Consider the following 19,718-nt stretch of genomic DNA (forward strand, 5'->3'; position numbering starts at 1 on the left):
AACTTTTATCAATTTCCGTGTCTAATTCCAATTTAATCGCAGAAATATTGTATTTTTTTAGAAAAATTCCGAACTAAACATGCAAATATTAAAAACTTTATCCAATTTGTGGCTTTGCGTTTTTACCACAACATTCCCTTGTGTTATGATTAAAATTTCGTTTCACCGTCAGATTCCTTTACACTGTATGTATATATAAATTTGTAGAACGTTAGGATGTTCATTTTCGTAAAAAAAAATACATTCTCTTTATAAATATCATCCCATTTATAGTGTATGAAATGAATGTTCTATGTATTATACATATGGATATCTAATATGACATTTTCTGTCAAAATAGGTCATTTTGGCCTCCTTATATTTCATAAAATTCGTAATTTTTTGTGTTAAAATTTAAGGTATATTCTAAGGAAGCTCTCAACGAATTTTCTTTTCAAAAAAATTAAGGGAACATGGAAAAAATTTCGATCTTCTGAAAAGCACTTCCCCTACACAAAAACCCATTGCGAACGCGGTGCGCTTTGTATGGGGACTTTCAAACAAAATGGCGACTTTGAATTCGCGTTTATCAACTTATCATAATCGACCCAATTTAACTTAAATAGGTGAATATTAAGCGTTTATTTTTTTTAAATAATAAAAAAAAAATCCAAATTATTATAGTCTATAAATATGCTACATTAAGCCAACAGTATGGCTTAATGGTAGCGTGTATATTTAGCACTAAGTGATCAGTGGGTTCAATCCGCTATACTGCTGGTTAGATTTGGGGGTATTTATAACTCCAAATCGATCGTTTCTTATCAGAGTTTGCCAATTTTATTATTGTTGAAACGGTTCCTCAAAACTGGCAAAAAATCATCTTTCCTGTTGTCACAAATCTTCTGTATTTATTGTGTGTATAATTTGTAAAAATTATGTACAAAATCTAAATCCATAGATTTCTCAATGGATTAATTCTGTAATTAATTAATTAATTAATTGTTATTTCGTGTTCTTCTGCCTCTGGAAATACAGTGATTTATGTAATAATAAAATGCTGCATTGTTTGTAATTAATTGTCCAGGAAGGCGCATTGGGGTCTTCCTGTCAAGCCTTCCTAAAAAATAAAAATGTGTGACAATATAATAGGACTGGAACAGATCATACTTTTGTAATATACTACACGATTTATAATTGCACATTTTAAACATTTACATATATTATACAAATGTATAAAATAATTAAAACCGTATAGGACGACTTTTTTTAAATGTAAATATATTCAATCATTTTCACCGTTCAGAATGTACATACATAGGTATATCGAATTTTAATGTGATACAGAAAATTGCACCAGGTGTTGGCATAAACTCGGTATCTTGCATTTGAAGTTGATTTCCCAAACTTTTCAATACATCGGAGGAAAAACGAACCATTGAATATAAAATTGCATCATACATTCTTATTTTTAGCGTGTAAAATATATCATATATATTTCAATATTAGATTAAAAAGGACACTTTTTAGTTGATAGTGGAGACTGCGCCAGTCTACACCTCGAATTTAATTACATAGTCACTGACGTGTAAACTTGAATCGTGCAAATTGGAGGAATTTTATACCACATCGTTATCGTTGAAACTTTTAATTTGCACATTTAGTTTATCAAACTGAAACCATTATGTTACTGATAATGTTTTCCTGCTTTGAGTACGCCTGTTAGCGACTATTTTCAGCCCTTATCTCGATGGCCCACTTTTTCAGCATGCTGAAATTTTACAACCGCGCGCCTCACATTCTATTCGCCCTAATTGTTTACCCCCGTTTTCCATAAATTCGAAAAGGTTGACAAACGCTGCCAGAGGTGCAAGCTATTGGCCCGGTAAGCCAGCAGATCGATACGAGAACAATAGAAGGCTCTATAGCATCATCAATGGCAACTTATCGGAAAACTCCATATACGTATTCATAATTCACGGCCTTTTCAAACTACTTTTACCCATTATAAAACTCGGACTTTGACCTGGCATGCCCTGAATAATCGATCTGTTGACATTTGAGGCTTGAAACGCTTTTTTTGAAACATGCTTTATCTAAGATCTCGATCAATTTGTATAGAGAGGAACCAACAAGGGTCGTTGAAGTTGCATAATTACGATGAAAACTGCATATTTACCAAGCTGTCTTTCAGAGGAAACGTTGAACTTTTAGTTTTAAGGATAGTTTGTGATCTTAGACAATTCTGCTAGATATAAACACCTTCGCTTGAGTATATGTATGCTACAGTTCAAGTGTACATTTCATACGTTAATTAAACTCTGTAACAATCTGTACAATTATACTGTACAAAAAATAACAAATTAACAAACGAACAAGTTCGTTCACGCAAACACTATTAGGTAGAAGTTTAAGTATTCTTAATCGTCTGTTCCATCCTCGTGGGTTGCAATATTTTTAATATCAGCGTTGTAATGGGGTTTCCATAGGATTTTCCTTTGAAATACTTGACGTTTTGACATCTCAAAGGTTTTGACAGCTTAAAAGTTTCATGCGATATTTGAAGATAGTTTTTGACTGTTTGAAATGGGAACTGAAGCAACGTTTTAATGCGCTTTCCATAGGATTTCCATTTTAAATAGTTGGCATTTTGATATCTCAAAGGCTTTGATTGCTCAAAAGTTTTGACAGTTAAGAGTTTCATGTGACGCCTGTTGAGTCTATTTGAATCTAGCTTTTAACTGTTAGAAACGCTAAATAAAACAACGTTGTAATGCGGTTTCCATGAGATTTCGCTTTTAAATACTTGGCGTTTTGACATCTCAAAGATTTTGACAGCTTGAAAGTTTTGGCAACTAAGAGTTTCATGCGATGATTGGTGAGTCTATTTGAAGAGAGCTTTTGACTGTTTGAAACGGGAGCTACAGCGACGTTGTAATGTGGTTTCCATAGGATTTTCCTTTTAAATACTTGCTTTTTTGACACCTCAAAGGTTTTGATAGCTCAAAAATTTTGACAGTTAAAAGTTTCATACGATACTTGGTAAGTCTATTTGAAGATAGCCTTAGGTTGTTTGAAACGAGCACTATAACAACGTTGTAGTGCGGCTTCCATAGGATTTAAATTTGAAATGCTTGTCATTTTGACATCTCAAAGGTTTCGACAGCTTAAAAGTTTTGATATCTCAAAAGCTTTGACAGCTAAGAGTTTCAAGCGCCACCTTTTTATGACTGCTAGTCTTAACCAATAGTTTGTGTATGAAAAAACTAAAATGTTCATGAACTAGCCTAAGTGAACATTTGGACTGTAAAATATACATAATAGCAAATACTGAAAACAAAAAAGATATATTTAAATATACAAACGATAAAATAAGCTCCATTATTGATTAACCTGTGAACGTTTTGAAGATCTGTCATTTCATCTCAGTTTGGATTTGGTATTTAAGCCCTTATCACTATAGTATAGAAGTAGAGGTCGTTTCATATACAAAGGCCTACCCCCACTCCTTGGCAAAGATGCGCAAAAGCAAAGATCAGTACACGATTCTAACGTGCGCATCTTTTCCGACGAGTGGGGGTAGGTCTTTATAAATGGAATAACCTTTCCTCATTATAGAAACTGTGGGTTCTGAATCGTTATAAGCCGTTTGATTTTATTTAGCAGTGTTTTTTAGTCACTTCTAAGACAACAGTGTTGCCAGTGTTAATTTTCAGTTGTTTTTTCTTTTCTTTCATTATTAACGTATGAAACGTTGACTCACACAGCGTTGAAAAACTTCATATAGTTTGCTTTAAATACATCATATGTAACTATATATTGTTTTTACTTAAAAATATATGAATTTTTTAATACCCATATGCATGTATTTTTAAAAAAATACAAAGTCAGGCACCATTTTTATGCCGGGCGATTTTTATGCCTCGCTAAATTTTTTGCCGCTATAACTGATTCATATTCTCATTCTTTTTTCATTTTATTTTCGCTCACAAAAAAGAACGTCGAATAATGGCGTCTTTTATATTCAAAGCTTAGCCATCGACGTGTCAATAATTCAATATAACGATACACTATCCGAGGAAAATTTCGCCGAAACGTGTCGTCAAAAATGTGTCAATAAGTGTATCTTTGCATAATGGATAATTTCCCTCGTGTCTCTTATCATTTTCGCACACTTAAGACAATTAAACCATGTATATTTATGTAGAGATCATACTCATTTATTATATAAGCGTTGGCGTAACACGAAACACGCCTATATTATAATTCATACACAATGCAAATTACTTATTTATAGATTATATAGCATTAAAATATCATAATATGTATTTCAGACGCGCACAAAACACTAAATTAGATGTTGGAGTACAACTTTTGAGCACTGAGTATTTATATAGTGAAATTTTCATATGAACTTTTGGTAATATCTATATCGTTTCCTTCTAGTTTTTCTTCCTTCTTCAAAGTAAAAGGTTTCGAATAGACTGTACGAGTGAGGTCTACGTTTATGTGCCTTGGTTTTAGAACTATATAAAGCCTCTTTAAAGGTTTTAAAAGATGTCTGCTCCATCTCCTGATATGGTAAGAACAATTTGAATCTGAAATAAGACGCACGATTTTTATAAGTTTTTTGTTGATATTTCTCCATAGAATTTATCGTTCGGAACGTGTGTATTTTCACACTTTTTCGTGGCGAATTTTCCGGAAGGCCTAAAATTAAATTTTCAAGCGCAAAGCGTTGAGTCCTCTCGGGATTGAGGTTGTGTAGAATTCGTGATGTGATTTTCCTTTAAAAAATAAATAAATATATTCTCGTACACACATGTAGCTATGAAACATGGTGATGAAATTTATTCTTATATTGAAATACATAAGTTTGAAGATACAATAAAATCAAAGAAAAATATATAAATTAAATTCAATAAATAATAAGAATAATGTTAAACGTATCTAATTTTATTTTTTTTATTATATGAGCCGTTTTATTTTCAAATAATAAGTCATTTATTATTTCATATAATATAAGTTCTTTATTTCGAGAAATATCTCGCAAAACATTAAATGTAATGATTTGCGTTTAAAAATATTCAAAAATACTGGTGTCTGTAATACGTTTATTCTGCTTTTCTGAGATTCTGTACATATTCAATTATAATAATTGATAACAATTTGTGAACTAAAAGTTGGACCACCATTGTCAAATATCAATTTAAATATTGAATTTACGCAAATAGTTTTTAGCTCCAGCAAAAAAGTTTTCTAATTCCAGAATTTCGACAGTCAGTTTAGTATATTTAGTTCTGTTTCAAATTTAAAGTCAAAGTTTAATTAAATGCTCTGTCACCGAGCGCCAACCGGTAGGTGCTTACGCTAGGTTAGAACGCCCGCAAGCACTTAAATATGTAGTCGCTACACCTTAAGTGAAGCTAAATTAATTTCTGTTTCTTTACAACAACATTTAAAAACAGTTTTACAACTAATTAAGTTGAAAAAATCTATATTTTTCGTTAGTTTTTGAATATATTCGATAAAAATGTATACAAAAACGTGCAGCGATGAAGTGATACAATTTTGAATTATATAATTAAATATATTTCTGTAGTTCTGAAGTCTTGTTGAAATGTTCTTTTACTAAATGCACTTTAAATTTTATTGTTTTTTATAGTAAACTAGTTTCTATTGACATATTATGTTCCCATTGAACAATTCTGAAAGTGGAGTCACTTAAAAGTCAAAATTTTCGAATGTTTGACGGTTCAAAGTTCGCGTGTCGCGAATGATGGATCCGTTCGGTGTGTATGTCGTAAACTTTTACTAACCGACGATATCTTGGGTTTGGCAGTTGTAAAATTATCAAAAAAGGTCATTAAGGTCGAAGGTCGATCCGGGCACGTGAAAAGCTCACGTTTTTCAAATATGTAGACATTCAAATGGTGCACTCGTGCTCAAAAGCAGAAAAAATCCAATCTCGTTGTAAATTTTGTAATGTAAACAACCTTTTTTTCGTATCTTGTTGGAACAATATAATGAAAGTATTGATTTTGTTGAAGTTTTTTTATCGAATCGGCACGAAAACCTCAACAGAAATATATAAAATGCTCAAACATTTACAAAAAATTGTGTCACGCAGTGATTCATCATATATTTATATGTGTGTATTTCGTTTCGCTGAAAGACAAAACTTTGACAACTAAATTGGACTTTGAATAGTATATAGATTTGTCCTTAATTCTGCTTTATTATAACTACAATTACATTGTATTTGCATATCTACATAAATAAATAGTTAGATAATTATACCAAATTCAATATATTTTTTAAATAATAAAATAAATTTACTCATTTGTTTTTTTTATTATGAAATTGTCAATTTTTCATGTACTAAGTATAATACATACTAAAAAGAACTGTTTTTTTATGCCTTTTTATGGATGAATACAAAATTAAGCTATGGATTATGAAAACGGATAATTGTATGTAACCTCGATAGCTTCTTTTGTTAGGTTTCCAAACACATAAGCAATTATACTAAATCGGTTTTATTTTCAGTAAAAATACAAAGTAAGCACTTTTAGCATGGTATAATAATTTTGTTAGAATGGACGTCAATCAAATATGTAAAAATCAAATAATTTTATACAGTGTTATGAACCTTTTAAGTTAATAAAGTTATATAATAATACAAGCGTAGGTTCGCTGTGAAAGCTTTGACCTTTGATTCAAACAACAACTTATTGCAAATGTGCCGAAAACAACAAAGTTTCTGAAAATCGGAATAATTCTACGGCAAAACTTCACACCGCTGAAATTGGGAAATTGCGATTGAGTTTTCCCGACTTTTTCCATACATCATAATAATCACACACGAACTCTCGCCGAAAATTCAATTCCACCCAAAGTGGAAAATTACTTTTGGGGTATTTAATGAAGCGTTTGCAAATTTTTTGCACGTTGGAAAATGACGGTGACTGGCACGCCATTATCCAACGCATTGACCGATCGTTTTGCGCGACTCGAAAGGGTTAAATCGGAACGTTTTGTTTGTAAATTTTATTGAAGAAGCCGTACTATCGCGCTCTATGGTATAGCACTAAGGGGTTGAGGGAGAAAATCATACAAATGTGTCTATATTGATTTTGTTTGCTAAATAAAGTAATCTGTTGTGGGAGTACATATTTATAAATAGTACATGTGTGAGTAAATAGATCAATATATTATATATAACGAATATTATATAATATAATACTATTTGTTTTATATAATATACATTTGCTAACATGTAACGTGCTGAGTGAATTACAACCACCAATAGATATGGTGCTGTAATTGTGGTATGTCACTTTTTCGTTAGTGTTATTTGATTATAATATATGTATGTATAAGAGTAAGTAGTAATGTTAATGTTGCGACTGTTAGAATTGGTTGCTTAAATCCTTTTTCTAATTAAACATTGAGCTTCATATAATAAATTAGTTTTTGGATAATTACTTATGTATAGTGTACGAGATCTCGTGTGATTAAATTGAAACTATAGTTTTGTATACGGATTGTTCTTGAGTCTAATAACAGTTAATTTGAATGCGAAGCACCTAATTAGGTGGTACTGCTAAAACATTTCCTAGCTAATTGCTAATTGAAGTGAAACCAGCTCGTGAAACAGTTTTGAATCGAGTCCTATTCACTGTTTTAATTTTATTTCACTTTGACACGAATATTTTTTTTATTTCCAAATGTTGGATACATTTTATTTGATGTTATCGTTGCAAGGCGGGGCCTCCGTTGCGGCCCCCAGGTGGCCCTCAGCAGCCTCCACGTCCTCAGCAACCACCAGGTCCACCAGTTGCAGGCCCACCCAGGCCTTTTGTACCTGGAGGGGTCGTCGCACCCCCACCTAGAGGTCCTGTACCACCTCGACCCTCTGGGCCGAATTCGTTTGCTCCACAGCAAGTGAGACCGCCTCCACCTCAAGGACCTCAAAGTCTACAAGGACCACCACCACAGCAAATCCCTCCAGGCCAACAACCACCACCGCGTCGCCAAGGACCTCCACCTCAAGGCTCAATCGAGAGACAAAATTCATTCCAGCAAAGACCACCAGCGCCTCTTCTAAATCCAGGATCCAGACAGAGCTCTTTAGCATCTCTGGGCTCGGCGCCAGACTCTCCAGGACCTCAAGTACGCAGAGGTCCAATGGAGCCTGAAGCAACACCCCCGCCTGGCGTGAAAAACAGGAGCTTCAGCATTGCCGGTCCACCTGGAGCAGTGCCTGGTATTCCTCAGCACGATGAAGAGCGCCGCAGATCAGTCAGCATCATCGGAGGACGACCTGAAGATAGCGTATCTCGTGGACCAGGTTTGGCTTTCATCAAAGAAGGCGTCCAATCGTTCGAATCCAAAGAATCTCCGCTGAACGTCGGACTAACCAGACTCTCCAAGGAAGATGTAACGCGTGGCTCCAGGGAGAGTGTCAGGTCTGATTCCTCAGACGGCAAAGGAGTAGAAAGACCAGAATCGAGACTATCCGGTTCGAAGATGACCGAATCTATAATGGGATCTTTAGATTCCGATGAGAGGAAGAACGGATCTCCCCTCCTGCGCAAGAACGACGATGACGATGACGTGGTGACTCAAAACAAGCCGCAAAACGGAACTCCGACTAAATCCGTTCAGGATAATGGACATAAGGTTGCAGCATTACCTTTGGATAGGTCACCGTCACTAACCAGCGATTCTTCTCCAGATCCGAAGCCAAATCTACTCGGAAAGATCGACTCTCCCAATAGGCCTTCCTCTGCTCTGTCTAAAACACCTGAACCTATGGGTAAAGCATCTCCTATACCTGCAGGCCAAGTAAAAGATTCCACCAGACCACCTTCATCAGCTTCGGTCAAGTCCGAACAGAGGGTAGATACACCAGAACCGAAGAATACTGAAGTGCGTAACGGAACTCCTGATTCTGTCAACGGTAGACCAGCTTCCAGAGCTGGTCCAAAGCCAACAGATTTAGGCACACCCATCAAATCAGGTACTCCAGATGATAAAAAATCAACACCAGTACGAAAAGCTGCATCAGCACCACGCTCTCGACGAGGTATTTCATACTAATTTGTACACTTGTTTTCATATTAAGTGACTGAGTATTTGATACATTCAACCTTACTAATACATGAATAATTTAGAAATAGTATAAACAAATAAATTCTTATGTATGAACTAATAACAAATCTAATTTTCAGAAGGTGACAATGATAGCGGTGTTGATGAATCTACACAAGGCAATGTAAGTCAAACTTGTTTCATACATCGAATATAAAACTTCATACTTCATAGCATTTATGTACTATTTTACATAGCAAGTAACCAATTTCGTAAGGAACTTTAATCTAAATGCAAAAATAATATTTCACCTAGGAACAGGTTAACGGATCTCCCGGTTCCCCGAACAAAAAGTCCCCGAGCAAAATTCCAGGCTTGAAAGGTCAATCTGCAGTTTCTGTGGGCAAACCAGGAGTGGTTCGCAGTCCCAGCAAGAGTGCAGCTCACACTCCCAACACTCCAGATTCGACGACTAGTAACACTTCCTTCGAAAAGAAAAGTAAGTCGATCGATATGAGGAGATGTTTCAAAAACATTAACGCTATCACACTATGAACATTTTAATTTAAATGCACATGTTGGCTAAAAAGATGCTTTGTTGGTTTAAGAAGTCCCCATGAACAAAGTGCAAGTCGGTGCAGCTCCTTCGCCCAACATCAAGATGGTGAAGTCCAAGATTGGATCGTTGGAGAATGCAACGCATAAACCAGGCGGTGGCAAAGTTCGTATTGAAAACAGAAAATTGGACTTCAACAAAGCGGCACCCAAGATTGCAGCCAAAAACGAAGCTTATGTACCGGGAGGTGGTGATAAAAAGGTATAGTTCCTGAAATTAAAGATTTTTATTTAGAACCGGGCCACATCGTGCGATTTGCGAGCGACTTGGTTGAGGGCGACCAGACCAATGTATGCAGTTAGATGAGGCATGCCACGCCCGTCAACTTCTTTGTCGCTCACATTTTCATACATTTTTCTGGTCGCGCAATTAGTCGGCCGACAAATCCGTATACTTTCCCGTTGCCCATCCTTTTTTTCTTATAATAAGAACATTTTTTTCGGTTTCTTTTCATTTCAATGTATGAAAACTTATATATTTGAGTAAATTGCATACATATAGTCACAGAACAGTGCACTGGTAAAGCTATTGCATACCAGTAGAGAGGTCGTGGATACAAATTCCGGCCAAATACGCTCCTGGCGAAAACACACTGAGTGGTACGGGACGTCACGTCATTTAGCTCACCGCTGTGACCGTTTTACTGGGGTTTCCCCAAAACCGAATTCAGGTGAAGTTGCACGTGTGGAGTGCATATGCTTTGGGAGCTCGCACGTGTATGCATTGTGTATTCACATTCACAAATTCCTACATTTCTTCAAATATGCGATTCACCGTTATCGATCACTATCAAGCAAGGCTAAATATTATACATGGATAAAATATCACCGAAAACACTCCAGGGGGTGACTTTTGGGACTGTGTACCGTGTATATGGGCTAGAGGTGCCGCGTTTTTTTCGCATGTTTAAAAGTATCTAATAAAACATGTGCCAGTGCCAGTCAGTGTGTTTTCGCCAATATGGTTATTAAAACACAAATCACATGCAGAATTTTAAATTTAGAGTTTTTTCTAGCTTAATAGTTATGACGGGTCCAATAAAGGTCTGTTCATACCTATCCAGCACGACCCGTATCCTGCAGGTGTCCTGCAAGTGCGGATAGTATTCTTTGGTACATTATATGGACGTATTCATACTCCATTCGCGCATGCGCATTTACACGCATCGTCCATATATATGTAGAATGTACTAAAGAATACTGTCCGTACTTGCAGGATACTTGCAGGATTCGGATCGTGCTAGATAGGTATGAACAGACCTTAAATCGGTATCCTCCCCTCAGTTTTTCACAAACTTGAATTATTAGCATCTCAAATTTGTCGAATCTAATAAAAATATGCTACCTACATAATGCATTTCTCGCAAATTAGCTGTGTATCAAAAAAATTGTTGATTATCCATAGATGTCTCTATTGTATTATATCTGCCATACAGTTATGTTTGATCAATTGTTGGTACTTATGTACAAAAATAATCTGACCATATGTGTCGCCTTAGGGGTAATTCCTGTCATGGTACATATGATATGTATGTGTGTGTAATAAAAAAATTGGATATTGAAGATAAGAAGTTTCATTCTGTATTTTTCATATTACAGATTACACAGAAGAAGTTACAGTGGAATGCCAAGTCCAAAATTGGATCACTCGAAAATGCGACGCATAAGCCCGGCGGTGGGGACAAAAAGATAGAGACAGTCAAGTTGGACTTTAAGGACAAGGCAAAGCCCAAAGTTGCGTCTACAGTCAACATTACCCATAAGCCTGGAGGTGGAGACGTAAAGGTAAAACTGAGACAATTTTTCTCCCATTCCAACAGATATTTGATGACTATACTCACATTTTTTAATCATGAAATTATGAGGTGAGATCATTGATAAATATAATAATTTGAAAAACAAATATAATAGCAATAGTGCACACACTATTTACAAAACAATATATTTTTGATTCGTCAATATTTTTGCTACATTATATGACATATTTTAGAGACACAAAATTGGGCTTTTTTTTTAGTTCATTCACAATTTTTTTTATATACAATTATATACATACATACATATATGTGTCAATTTTCTTTTAAATCTACATAGAGATGTGGTGTTAGGACAATTAGCAGTTATAAACAGTTTAAAATGTAGGCTTTATATTGGTTTAGCTTCTGAAAAATAAAAATCAATCAATAATATGACTTTTACATTCTATAAACTTACCTGAGGGATATACCATAGTAATTGAACTGTCTATAATTTACATATATTATAGTTGGCCACTTGGATTTTAAAGCTAAAACTTTAAAACACTATGCTCTTACTTATTTTATTTTATTTTTGCTTTTAAATCCAAGTAGACAATTACTGTATATCAAAAAATTACTGCAATCACTCCCTCGTGAATTTAAATTGAAACCATTAAGATTGCTTTTTAATTATATTACATATTTATGAAGCTAATCTAATACATAATAGTATGTATTATTAAACTCAATTACAAATTAGATTAGAAGCTTTTTTTTTTTCAATGTACAAAATAATCACAGAATTTTATTTATTTTTTTACAAAAGCACTCAACAATATTATACGTGTCAGCTTAAATGTTTAATTGTTTATTTAATGGAACTATTTGTTTGTTATAATTTCTTATATTTTTCGATTCAGTGTACAAATACCATGGATGGAAAGAATGATGTGAGTAATTTAAGTAATTTGATCCCAGGCTAAATCTGCGTGCCATGTACAAAAAAAAAATCACTCACAAATATTTATACCTGTTTATCTCACGAGTGTGAATTATACTATTTGTGTTTGTATTATATTGAATCATGTTTTTAAAGCACACCGGAAAAAAATCTCAAAAATAGTTCATTATCATTGTAGACATCATAGTGTTGATGAACATCTTTATGAGTGCACTGCGTATTGGGAATTGGTGAGATAGAAATGTTTTTATACTAGTAAAATGCTTCATCCCATACTGTACATCTCGGCATGTATCACTCCCCAAATCATAAACATTTCAAAACTATTTTTGAGATTTATTGTACAGTAATATATATATATATATATAATACGATTTTATTAGTATTTCATAGTCCGTATGTATTATATATTATATGTCTAGAACACGCCGATTGTGACAATGTTTGTTTGAGGATGTATAAGGAGTGATAATTATGCTCCATGTATGTTATTGCTTCTTTCTAGTTTGTTAAATGGCCACTGCGAAGATGGAGGGCATCGTCCAAACATATCCCATTGCAATCCTTGTGGAAGGTTAGTGCCGGTAAACTCGAAGTAACCATCCCGGGGCATGACGGACTGTCGAACATTTCCTACCGACGATCCGAAAATCGTTTTGTGTTATTGTTATACGAGATCGAATTCAAACAACACGTTCTGTCGTTAAAAACTGAACACGGTTAACCGCAGAGCCCATCAAGCATGACCGGCACTAGCACACCATAAACGATGCAAGTAGTATGATTAGATCTAGTATACATAATGTGAAAATGTCTGTATCACTGTTTTCCTCCTCACCAACACCATATATGTACTTAATATATAATACGGAATGTTTTACATACATTTGAAACGATACACACATGTTATGTCACACAATCATACCAGCAACGTTCATACCTTTCGTAACCCACGTGCACACTCGTGCGTGCCGTCGAAGATGTCGATGGACATTTATTTTGTGTGTGTTATTCTGTTATGAAGTTGTATCATTGTTTTGAACGCATATTTAACAGATCGAAAATCAGAAGTTGGAAATCAAGGCGCAAAGCAAGGTGGGCTCGTTGGACAACGTGAAGCATAGACCAGGCGGCGGGGACGTTAAAATATTCGACGACAAAGAATACCTGAAACAGATACAGGGCAGCGCTGGAGAGAATATTATTTCACCCCCCAGCGAGGTATGACACTGTCAACATTTATCTTAGAAGCATTTTCTGCTGCATGTAGTATAACAGATAAGACGTATTGATACTATAATATGAACTGTAAAATCTTATACAAGTGCATATAAACTAATAATTACAAAACTATTGTAATTTACTCATAGGCAGTCTTGTAAAGTGGCGTAACTTTAATATTACTATCAATCATTTGTCATACACATAATATATAAAATTTAAAATAAAAATATCAGTGCTAATATAGTTCTGTGCTAAATGTGCAGGACGAATAATATTTTATCATTTCGTTGAAACTATGAATTTGGTCATGAAATATATGTACATATACAAAGAATATCTGCAACCATATAAAACAAAATATTATTTTATTTAAAAATATGAAAATGCTAAGGAAATAGTACATAACAAATGAATAAATAAAATAATTTTTGACGTTGACTTTGATGTTTTAAAATGAATAATTTTATTTTAAATATAAAAATTATGAATACTTTGTAATTTTTGAAAAATTGACATGATATGTGCATCTAAAAAATCTAATATATAATTTCGAAAGAGACTTTGTATGTATGTATGTAAGTTTTGGTTCGTAGAATCCGTGTCGTTATTGAAAAAATCAAATTTTCTATGACAACGATATCGATATCGATTTCGATTCCTTTTTCAGTTCCGGATTCAGACTCCTGTTTCAGTTCCGGATCTGGATTTCTGTTTCAGTTCCAATCTCGATACCCTTATATATAAAACAACCATTCGTTTCTGATTGGCTGTCGTCAAATATTTTTATTTTCGATTCAAATAAATTTAATAAAAAAAATAAATGATTGTTTACTATTAGATTAGCCATGTTTAAGCGGTTTATCTTACTAATACCTAGTAAAAACACTAGTAATTAATAAAACCGTGTTTATGCTATAGTAGCACTAAAATATAATTTAAATTTATACGAATATTTCATAATATATACCAAATTAAAACCTATGATTTTGTTATTACAATGTATATAAAGTCCATTCCACTTAAAGAAGTATGGAACGCTGTATGCTCGGCATAAAGAGGAAAGACAGGAAGCGGAATAGGTGGATGAGAAGTATGACAAGGGTAGTGGACATAGTGGATAGAGTAAAGAGATTGAAATGGCAATGGCCGTTCCACAAGGCTAGAAGAATGGACGAAAGGTGGACAAAAGAAGTGCTCGAATGGTATCCGAAAGAATGCAAACGGGTAAAAGGTAGACCGCAGGAAAGATGAGTAGACGAAATTAGGAAAATAGATGAAAGGTGCGCAAAACAGAGACGAGTGGAAGTGTGTTGAAGAGGCCTTCATCCAGCAGTGGATGTTGAATGGCTTTAGATGATGATTATAACTTTAAATGATTGAAAACTATAATACGATAATATTTAGTATTGCTCTCTTGTCCAACTTGTAAAATTATCTCACAGAGATAATTTTCCCCTTCATATCTTTCACATCTCCTGTATAGTAATTGATCATTTTGTTATATTGTATTGAATATTTTATTTATTGGAATTTCTCTCCTGTCCTACATAAATATGTATAATATAAAACAATAGATCTTATAGAACCTTCTTTCATCCATTTCATATTTCTCATACAATAATTGTAAATTTCAGCATGTTTTATTAGAGATACGTACACAAAAATTCATCTCTTATTAGTTCATATTGATTGTTTATAAATAATAATTTCAAAAATACTAATAATATACGTAAAAAAATTGAATCAAACAGTTACGCCACTTGTTACGCCATAATCGTCAATGTTATCATCGAGGCATTGTATAAATCGTTTTAATTATAAAACAACAGTATTATTCTTTTAACATAATTTGTCACTTTTACAGAGAGAGTATTTATACACGTATTATTAAAATTCAAGACACGGTAAATAAATACAAAATAAAACTACGTCGACGTACATAAACCAACAGGTAATCCATCTACGTTGACTTAAAAGACTAACATCGGAATGGATTTTTTTTTTGTTGTGTTTAGAAATTTGCAACCTAGGATTGTGGTTGATGGATTTATGTTAATAAAAAAAATAAAAAACAGAAAGAATAATACTAGCATGCAAATATTAAAAGTATTGTTGTAACTTTTCCCAGAGTCCTGTGCCGTCTGTGCAACAGCCTACTGACGTGAACCTCAATCAGCAAAGTTAAACAGACGTATGAAGCAACCTAAGCTAACCGTATACTAACAGCCATCGTCCTTATATAATAGTTATTACGAGCACGGATACCATTTACTAATTAACTAATCCCAAAGTATTCAAAAGTCAAACGCAGACGATATAAGCATGAACCCCCGTATAAACTGATATGTAATTTCTTTTCCGGACATACATACATACCTAGCATAGATCCGGATTAAGTTGCATGGAAAATCTGGGACGTAGATTATATTTGTGTGCCATTCTTTCATATTTACTAAACCAAAAAAAAAAAAAATGAATAAATAAAAAAAAATAAAACTAAACAAACGTAGAGTTGATATTGTATTTCAAAATACTAACTGAATGTAAGAGTGGTTTGATTTAATGCTGATTATTATATTTAAATTTAAAAATATCATATGTATTCATTGTATGCTATTATTATAACGATTGTTTGACGTGAAAAAAGGAAATGTGATAATAGTCGACGTTGGTTCATTATAAGGAGGGAATGTATAGTAAAACGACTGATAGAAACTTTTGATGCCTTTTCAATAACGGGTAATCCAAGATCTTAATTACCGTAACTGCAATATTTATCAGCACAATCAAAGTGTGCGTGTGAATATAAAGAGGTTAAATAGTGAATTTTGTATCAGTACAAATCTATCGGTTGCTCGTTATTGTCAAAGTATGAAAATTTTATGTGCAAGAGATTAGAGCAATATTTGTTTTTACATTGAATATTATATTGAAAAAAAATAGTTTCCTTCCTTATTTTTGGCTGAATTTCATCAGGTCACCGTTAGTGATTTCATAGTTTGTTTCTTCTTTTGAAAATTATGCATTTTTAATCGATTTTAATTTTAATTATTCGCTTTTAATTAAATTTTGAAAAAAAATTACTAATGTTAAGAATTTTTGCAACAGTGTTTTTTTAAGATGAGAACGGAATATTATATAATGCAAAAGCGACTCGAACGAGTATTAACTTCTAAAAAAAAGTGACTGAAGACATCAAGGATCAGAGTATAATCTGAAAGTGATAAGTAAAAAAAAAATGATAGACATTTAAGTATAAAGTTTTATAATTCTTTCTACTAGTTTATATTGTCTGCTAAGATGTAAGATGGGCTGAAAGATTGTCCGCCAGCTTGTAGTATTGCATTTATTCAATACACTTATACATTGTGAGGTAATATTGAAGCCGCGGCAGAAGTGAGACCACAAAAAGTTTATTTTTAAGTAAAAACATATATATTATAAAAATATATATATGTGTATATTGAATAGAAAAATATAATCACCTCTTCAATGTTACCAAAATTAACTATTTATGTAATTGATCGAACATCTACGATGTGTAACGAACATATTTGTCTTTTTGTAATAGCACTCGCTGTGTACATGTGGCAGATGTAATATTACATTTATTGAATAAACTTGTTTTAAATATGAAATTAGCACTGTTTAAATTCTATCAATTCGAAAACAAACATATATATATAAATCAGTAAACAAACAAACAAATACCACCTTGTAATTGTCGCTGGAGAAAAGCACAGTAGAAGCACAAAGCACAATGTTGAAGTGTTGCGTCTGATTTAAAGCCTAGCTTAATGCAAATGTATTAGTAATCAATGGAGAAACTGAAAGGCAGAATCGTCGCTCATTTGAAGGTATTTACAAAAATTCTTTTATGTATCCTATATATATTATATTATTTTTATAATGCCAAATAATGTAACGGCAAATTTATTATTTGACCCTTTGCAATATTTTATTTTAAAACACCACAACATCACAGGTAATCTACATATAACTAAACTAGATTCATTTTTTATTTTAGTTTATCTTTAATTTATACCAGGAAGCCTTAACAGGTAACCCCAATGCGCCTTGATACAAATATCATTACAAATTTGATACAAAGATCCCAATGCAATTTGATACAAATATCATTAGTATTATACAAAGTACATCCAAAGTACAATCCACAGAGATATCTATGGTCAAATTTGTAAATTTGCAGCATTTTGTACAATTCAGCGAAATTCGAGATTGCTGAAAACTTGAGATTTTGCGAGAAAATGGGTAAGGTTACCAATTTGTTGGAACCGTTTCGATGAAAATCAGATAAATTGGCAAACTCTGATAGGAAACGATCGACCTGGAGTCACAAATCCAAGGTCTGGCCAGCAGAAATCAGTGGGATTTGAACCCGTGACCACTATATATGCTAAACACTAGTCTATTCTGCTAGATACAAATCAATATTGATAAATTCACTATCGGACATGCATACATATTTGAACACGGCAAAGGGTTAAATTTTATCAACATATATGAATATAATTATTTTATTACTCTTCAAATATGAATTATAATACGTATTCATTTACTTAAAGCTATCAACAATAAAATGTTCAAATTGTAATAATCAAATATTGTATTAGGATGGTGGAGATTATCTGTCGCTTCAGGATATGGGCCGTCGTCGACAGTCTGTCGGTCCTCAATCATTACTGAATCGAAGCGACTTTGGAAGATTTTCTGCCAAAAGACCTGAACGAGCCAGGACTGCCAGGGAGACGTCCATTCACCGGCAGCAGAGCGCATCCATAAGAAAATGCCAAACGTCGAGAATAGAATACGGCATGGAGAGACCGCCGTTCAGAATCTACTGAAAGCACATGCTTGAATATTTGCTGCTTCTCATTGTAGTCGAAATATACATAATCACTCACACACAATCAAATAATTTAGTTGAATAAATCAAACGATTATAATTGCATTCGCTTTCACCGAACATTTTACTTGTGTCTGCAAAATTATAAGCCAACAAAATATACGTCCATTGAATGTCCATAAATGTAGGATTTATAAGTGCTTGGTAAATTGGAAAAGTATTTATTGAAAATTGAATATTTTATGTAGGTGTAGATCAATTCTAACTTAACACAATTTATGCCAAAATTTTATAGTGTAAAAGTACAATATGTTTCACTATATGTATGTATGCCTTGAAACCTTAAACAGGTTTATACGTAAATGGCATTTTTTGAAATATAATCTTAGTGTATTAAACGATGATTGAATGTATTATTAAATTCATTTTCAATACTTCACACCTCTAGAAGAAAATATTTAGGATGTGTAGTGTAACTTTCCTCGAATTTATTAGCTTTTAATTAGTCTTGTAGTATTTGAATTTTGATTCAAAATTATTCGATAGAAAAGGGCGGTCTTATGATCTGTTTAGAATGTTATCCGTCTCAAATATAATATGAAGTATATATTGAAATATTTTTATATGCTTCTTAAATGCACATTGGACACATTTTCCTTCAACGAACACATTGAATATTTAATAAATGTATAGGAATCTTATTTCCTTTAATACTATGTGTATTAGTATTATGCGTTGTATTTTGCTTATGAAATTTTAGCAACGATTTATCTCTGAGTAATCGTTGAAATAAAATAAATAAAAAACAATGAATGTGTTTTTCAAAAATATTAATCGTGTAATGTAATATATATAATACATATATGAATAAAGATTTTAGAATAGCATTTTTTTTATTTCATTTCTTAAAAAAATGTATTTCATGTGAGCCTTTTTCAGTCTAAATTTCAGAATAAAATAACAAGTGACAAAAAGTAGAGAAAAACAATTGAATGGTTTATTATGGCAATTCATGTCATTTGTTTTGTGAATAATGTATTTTGAAATAAAATCACAACAAATCAATTGAAAATTTCGATTTCATAAAATCTATTATGATTACCCACATACGCAGAGTTCCACTTCTCGGAATGCCTAGACTTTTTTAAGGTTTTCCAACTTTCATTTTTGTCATCGTAATTTGAGACAATTAATGTTATAAAATACCACCTATTATTTGCATAAGATTATGAAGTAT

At 33.1% G+C, this 19,718-nt stretch overlaps 1 protein-coding gene and 1 long non-coding RNA gene across 8 annotated transcripts in view; both read left to right on the forward strand.

Moving 5' to 3' along the window:
* tau (microtubule-associated protein tau) overlaps window positions 1-16,843 on the forward strand; it is a 38,963-nt gene extending 22,120 nt beyond the window's left edge. Inside the window, exons 1-9 of one of the 7 annotated variants that reach the window (XR_013261161.1) lie at window positions 7,753-9,070; window positions 9,216-9,259; window positions 9,391-9,574; window positions 9,684-9,892; window positions 11,290-11,475; window positions 12,350-12,379; window positions 13,447-13,611; window positions 15,479-15,565; window positions 16,723-16,837. Coding sequence is in view for 5 of the 7 variants with exons in the window: in XM_077441010.1 (XP_077297136.1) it covers window positions 8,170-9,070; window positions 9,216-9,259; window positions 9,391-9,574; window positions 9,684-9,892; window positions 11,290-11,475; window positions 12,350-12,379; window positions 13,447-13,611; window positions 15,743-15,799 (1,776 nt within the window). In the remaining 2 variants the exon portion in view is untranslated. Of the gene's footprint in view, window positions 1-7,746; window positions 9,071-9,215; window positions 9,260-9,390; window positions 9,575-9,683; window positions 9,893-11,289; window positions 11,476-12,349; window positions 12,380-13,446; window positions 13,612-15,478; window positions 15,566-15,742 lie in introns of those variants that run through there. The other 6 variants (XR_013261162.1, XM_077441010.1, XM_077441012.1 and 3 more) reach the window with 6 other exon arrangements.
* A 496-nt stretch (window positions 16,844-17,339) lies between these two features.
* On the forward strand, window positions 17,340-18,633 carry LOC143918909 (uncharacterized). Its single transcript, XR_013261163.1, has 2 exons — window positions 17,340-17,471; window positions 18,249-18,633. It is a non-coding gene; the product is annotated as an uncharacterized LOC143918909 (long non-coding RNA).
* Window positions 18,634-19,718: the final 1,085 nt, after the last annotated feature.

This window comes from Arctopsyche grandis, chromosome 11, assembly GCF_051622035.1.
Source record: "Arctopsyche grandis isolate Sample6627 chromosome 11, ASM5162203v2, whole genome shotgun sequence".
Taxonomy (NCBI): Eukaryota; Metazoa; Arthropoda; class Insecta; order Trichoptera; family Hydropsychidae; genus Arctopsyche; species Arctopsyche grandis.